Genomic DNA, 6,000 nt, shown 5'->3' with positions numbered 1-6,000 from the left:
CACATCACCAGACCCCACTCAAGGGAACCTAAGGTAATTTTGTTTTGATTTGTTTTGGAATAGAGGGCTCTGGTTGACTTGCTTCACTGCAAGAGAGGCCAATTTCTAGGTCTTGATTATAGGAGGTTCTGCACATGTATCTCTCAAAATATGAAATGAACAAGAGCAAAACACTGACAACAATCAGAAAGGTGGCTTTTTGTCTGACAATATATGTTATGAGACACCTTCAAAAATCTTCTGTAAACTTGTTAATTTGTTTAGCATCCATTCAGCAAATGGCTATGGTTCTGTAATTCTATTCAGTCTGTTCATTAATTCTGTTCATTGTCTAATGATCCAAGTAACTAGCCATCCAAGTAACTTTAGCAAACAATCTGGTCTCTTGATTTATTTTTTCTGTATTGACTGATGCACAAGTCCACACTGTCAATGCCCATTATAAATATTGACATAAAACACATATACGCTACTAATAAATATGCAGGGATTTCTTCAGACGTTGAAATATAAAAATATACAATTCATACAAATTTTACAGGAAAAAAAAAAGAAATATCCTTTCATACATACATTGGAACCCATGCATTAATAATAATTACATTAAATTCTGGGTTTTTTTTTGGGGGGGGGGGAGCTGCATCATAAATTACTTTTTCTCCAAATGAAGTTTACTGTAAGTTTGTTTTTGTTTTTGTTTTTGGAAGGGGATATTTTTCCAGGAATTAAATGGGATTATTCATTTGCTGTGTTGTTCCCTCTATCCAGAGTGGGAAACAACTGTGGACAAGAAGAATGATAGCCAAGGCAGCAAAGAAAGAAGAGGATAGGAGGGAGAATTAGGAAGTCCAGGCTATGGTCTTATGGTACATTGCATGCACAGAAAGGAAGCTATAGTGGGGGGGGGGGGGGAGAATTGATGGTAAGATGAGGATGAGAAGCAAGAGGAAAGTAAAAGAAGGACTGTTTGGTACGGAGGTAAAAGGAGGAGGGAGATGAAAGACAGTATGTGAGGGGATGACTTTTAGGAGAGAGAAAATAAGAGAGAGAGAGAAGGTGAAAATGGCAAAACAATGTATGGATGAAAGGTGACCCTGACACAGTCAAGCAGCTTGAGATGTTGAAAGAAGATAAAAGAGGTGCTGGAAGAAACAGGATACCAGAAATGGATGGCAACAGTGGCGACACAGATAACAAAAAAGAAATGGGAGTGGAGGAATATTTTCCAAGAGAATCATGAAAGAATAACTGTCAGAGGGGGGAAAGCTGAGTTCACAGGTGGCCTGACCACTAAGTAACAAGATTCATTCAAGTTGGGAGGATTTGAACATAATAGAATTAATTTTCAATATTTCAACAGTGAACTGAGGGTCAGAAACAGAGAGGAATATGTTGTTGTTTTTAATACAATTGCAGACAGATCTGACTAACTTGGATGTTTTTAAAGGAAATGTATTTTCCCTCTAAGGCATAAAACTGCTTTGGATATAGTTAAATTGAGGTTTTTTTGTGGGTCGAGAAGGACATCAGTGGAGTATTATTTATGCAAAATATAGTCCATTCACTCTGTGCAAATAGTGATTAAAGTAGTATGGGCCCAGTTTGTTTGTTTTTTTAAATCATATATGCATGTGATTGCATGCTTAATTATTAATTTCAAAATCAGGTATTTCACTAAGTACAATAAATATAGGAATCTTTGTTTATTGTAGTACATGGATAGATGACTATTGTTTCACGGCTCTGCTCTGGTGTCACAACAAAGTACAGTTCCCAGAATCAAGGAACAAGTGTGCAAAGAGAAATTTTAAAAAACAACCTAAAAACTGTTTTTAAAAAACGTTCCCTCCTGTTACATACAATTTTCCTTTTTCATTCAGTCTCTTTCATTTTCCTACCAACCTCCCCTTGCCTCAAGAAATGTTGGGAGAAAAAGGAAGAGAGACAAGCAATGTGCAGAACAACAATGAAAAAACTTTACATTGAACCATTATGACAATGTAGAAACAACCTCTCCCACATTGTGTCAAGATTTAGCACCAGTTATCATAAATCCTTCCCAAGCCTTTCAATTTCTTCCAAAAGGAAATCGACATCGGTTTTCTTAGTTGCTGGGTTTGAGAAGACCATTCTGAAAAAATTCACATTGTCCCCATGAGGCTGATAGCTAACCATTGTTGTACCTTCTTCTATCATTCTTGCTTTTATTTTTGGTGCAACCTGGAGAAAATGAAAAAAAACAACCCTATCTGAAATAATACAGTGACTATTCTCAAGAGTATGTAGTAGCCTCAGTGAGTGGGATCCGTTATAGAGGCACATAAAACCAAAACTATATTAAAAAATAATAATGGTGTGCATACATATAGGACTTAAAATATGTTAAGTCAGAAACATATCTGTCATGATACACTGAAAACTAAAGTAGTGAACGATGTGCCAATGTGATAGGACTCTGGTGTTCCACAATGAAGTGTGGCCTTTTAGGGAATACATGTAAGCTATATTCAGCCATATGGATGAAAAACATTATAGGCAAAAGCTTTAAATTGATGGCTGTCTATACATTACAGCTGAAGCACAATAGCACCATAAAACTATTACCTGATGAAGCCTTCTGTCTCTGTCTGGTCCCTTTGGTATCTGTTGAAGACTTGGTGGAATGTACCAAAAACATACATTGGTGAGTTCAGGCTTTAAAAAAATAAAAATAAATAAATATTGGGTTTATCTCCAACAAATGTTCACCTTTACTCAATCTTTATTAAACTTTATCACCTCTAAATCCACCTAGGCAGGTTCTGAATAATCTTTCTGGTTTTTCACATACTTGCAGCCTCAAAAAAAGAAAGGAAGGAAAAAAGGAAAAAAGGAAGGCAGGAAGGAAGGAATATAATTCTTTATTAATTTTATTCTAAATTTATTTTTTAAAAAATCTCACTGCGAGAAAGTCTTCAGCATGTCATTGTTATATTCATTCTTCTTGAAAGTAAATTGCCAGGTGCTGCTCATTGTAGGCCAAATTACTAAAGCTAGTTACTTAACACAAAAGCATATTTAGAATATAAGGAGTAACTTAATAATATAGAGTTTATTGTGACAAAGCATGTCACTCATTCTTGTTTTTATGCATAAAGGACAAGATCCTCATATTATATTAACCTAAACAGAGAAATTCTGGATCTTTACAAACTGAAACAATACAATGGGCCCTTGTTATTTGCTGGGGTTTGGTTCAAGGGACCGCCTGTGGATTTCCAAAATCTGTAGATGCTACAATGGGCTAGTAAAACAGCAAAATCAAGGTTTGCCTTTTGAATTGTGTATATTTTCAAGCCACAATTATATCCATGGATGCAAAATCTGTGGGTGTGGATGGCCAATTGTAACTGTTTTTGGGCTAAAGACTGAGGAAGAAGAGCCCTCCCTTCAGTCCATCTGCCTTGGTCCAGGCCTCAGAGGGAGAGAAGAACTGCTGGACCTGATCCCCTTCCCCACCACCATTCCCTTCTCCTTTTGTGTCGTGTCTTTTAGATTGTAAGCCTGAGGGCAGGGAACCATCTAATTAAAATAATAATAATTGGAAGCCGCTCTGAGCGCCTTTAAGGGCTGAAGGGCGGGGTCTAAATACCGTAAATAAATAATAAATAAATGAAAGAATGAATGAATGAAAAGTTTGAATTGTCAACATGTTTATTTTATTTTATTTTTTTATTTTGTTTCATTTATAACCCGCCTTTCTCCCTGGAGGGACCCAAGGTGGCTCACAGATAAAACCTTTAAAATAGTTATATGTTCATAATGAGCAGGAATAAAACTTGCATCTCTACCCAGACATACACACATGTACATATAAACAATTGGCAAGGGTAATATTTTAGTCTTGTTGAGTGAATAGTTGTGTGCAGGTGGTATAAGTGTAGTTGAGTATGACCCTGTATGGTATACTTTCCTTTGCTGGATGATATCTCAGTGCAAAAATCAAGAATGGGTAGAAACAGGCTAAGTGACAAAGGCATGATATGAGTTAGAGTGATAGGTGTCATTAGATTTATTACTATTAAAATAGGTATAATTTTTACATTGCTGTAACAATATTTATAGGAGTTCTTACAGCTGAGAGAGCACTGCCATCACTTAATGAGTGGGAGGATTTCATCTGGTAAAATGATATCTCGATTTTAACATAAACGTTCTCTTCGATAAGTTAGAGTTAATCATATGACTCTATTTGTAAAAACAGATATGCACTGATATGTCATAGTTTGTCTATGTAGAGAGATCTTGTGGCACCTGTGAGACGAACTGAAAGAAAGAAGTTGGCAGCATGGGCTTTTGTAGACTAAAGTCTACTTCCTCAAATGCATATGGTGGAGTGGAAGCCAGTCAGTGCTTTCAAATATATGGACAGTATCCTTAAACCATATGCCACCAACACTCCCAGCTATGTTAAGGACACCACAGACTTCCTACAGAAGATACAATTCATCCACAACTTTGCAGGAAACACCATCTTAGCCAGTCTGGACGTGGAATCCCTGTACACCAACAAGGATGGACTACAAGCCATCAGGAACATCATTCCAGATGGGTATTTATTAGACCTAGCCACCAAGGTCTGCTGATTTGTTCTTACATACAATTACTTCACCTTTAGTAACAACATATACCTTAATGTTAATGGTACTGCCATGGGCATGCACATGGTACCACAGTATGCCAATATTTTCATGACTGACCTAGAACAATGCTTCATTAACTCCTGCACCCAGAAACTGCTCCTCATTTCATAAATATTATATAAATTGGGAGTGAATATTGTCGTTGAGTGTTGGGATGAGCCCTGGAAAATGAATATTCTAATCTGCACTGAGCCATCGAAATCACTATGTGTCCTTAGGGTAGTGACTGCCTCTCAGTCTGGTCTACCTTACAGGCTTGTTGTGAGGTTAAAGTAGGGAGAAGTTGCCACTTCTTTCTTGCTCATTGTAGGAAAAGTAAGATATAGGTAAGATAAGGTAAGATAAGGTAATCAACAAATAATAACTCAACACTACAGATATTTGGTGACAAAAAACTACCTGGAGCCAATTTATTTACACTTTTTAAAACCATTCATGTATTTTTTTCCATAGTGATGCTTTTAAACCTGCCTACTAGAGTTATTAAAAAACAAACAAAAACAAAGTCCCCAAACCTCTTACTTTACATCTCTGGCTTCTTACTGAACTCTCTCTCTAGTCTGTTTTTTCTCCAGCCAGAAATATTGTGAAAATGAAGGACTGCTCTATCTGATGCTTACATTTTTATGAGACATTTTACTTACTAATCCCTTAGGGAAATCAGTAGGCTTAACTCTGATTCACATTTATATCCAGGATAAGTAAGCATTTGCATGAATTGATCTAGAAAAGTTGCTGGAAATATTCTATAGATAATCATAATTCTGTACCAGCTAAATTTGTAGACCAAAAACATTCTTAAAAAGAAGGAGATTTGCATCTTATTTGCTCAGTTTGCCTAATTCATTTGGCTTCTGCTAATTATAGAGAAAGATGGATATTTATGTATGGTGCTGATTTTGTACTTCCTAACCACTGGAAGTCTTTGTGAGCTCTACACACTCTGTACAACATAAAAAAAGAAATTGCAGGGAATTGCATTACAGATAGAGTCATGTATATAGTGATCTAGAAGGCTGGAGCTTAGGAAAACAAAATGGTTATAGAAAATAAAATGTTAATGGGAAACAGGAAGCAAAGGTTGCTGTGGACCAGCAAAAGCACACTACAAATTGGAGGAAGCTTCTGGTATTGGTATATCTGTGTGTGTATTCACACAGGTGTGTGTTACTATGATAGATCTCACCTCCATAATTCAACCCTATAGGAAATAGAGAAGAAATAAACTTTGAGTGAGATATTATTTTTGGGGCCAATTAACTGCCTGAACCAACTGGATTCCTGCAGCATCTAGAACCTGCTGCATTTTGAGGAAGAC

At 36.5% G+C, this 6,000-nt stretch overlaps 1 protein-coding gene across 1 annotated transcript in view; it reads right to left on the bottom strand.

The window, feature by feature from the left end:
• Positions 1–627: 627 nt before the first annotated feature.
• The window catches only part of LOC121929526 (glutamate decarboxylase 1-like), a 46,376-nt gene continuing 41,003 nt past the window's right edge, over positions 628–6,000 (bottom strand). Inside the window, exons 14-15 of the mRNA XM_042465152.1 lie at positions 2,605–2,694; positions 628–2,220 (exon numbers count right to left, since the gene is read on the bottom strand). Of these exons, the coding sequence (XP_042321086.1) occupies positions 2,047–2,220; positions 2,605–2,694 (264 nt within the window). The 3' untranslated portion in view covers positions 628–2,046. The remainder of the gene's footprint in view (positions 2,221–2,604; positions 2,695–6,000) is intronic.

Source organism: Sceloporus undulatus, chromosome 4 (assembly GCF_019175285.1).
Source record: "Sceloporus undulatus isolate JIND9_A2432 ecotype Alabama chromosome 4, SceUnd_v1.1, whole genome shotgun sequence".
NCBI lineage: Eukaryota > Metazoa > Chordata > Lepidosauria > Squamata > Phrynosomatidae > Sceloporus > Sceloporus undulatus.
The sequence above is the reverse complement of the archived record's forward strand: the minus strand, read 5'-3'. Positions and strand labels throughout refer to the sequence as shown.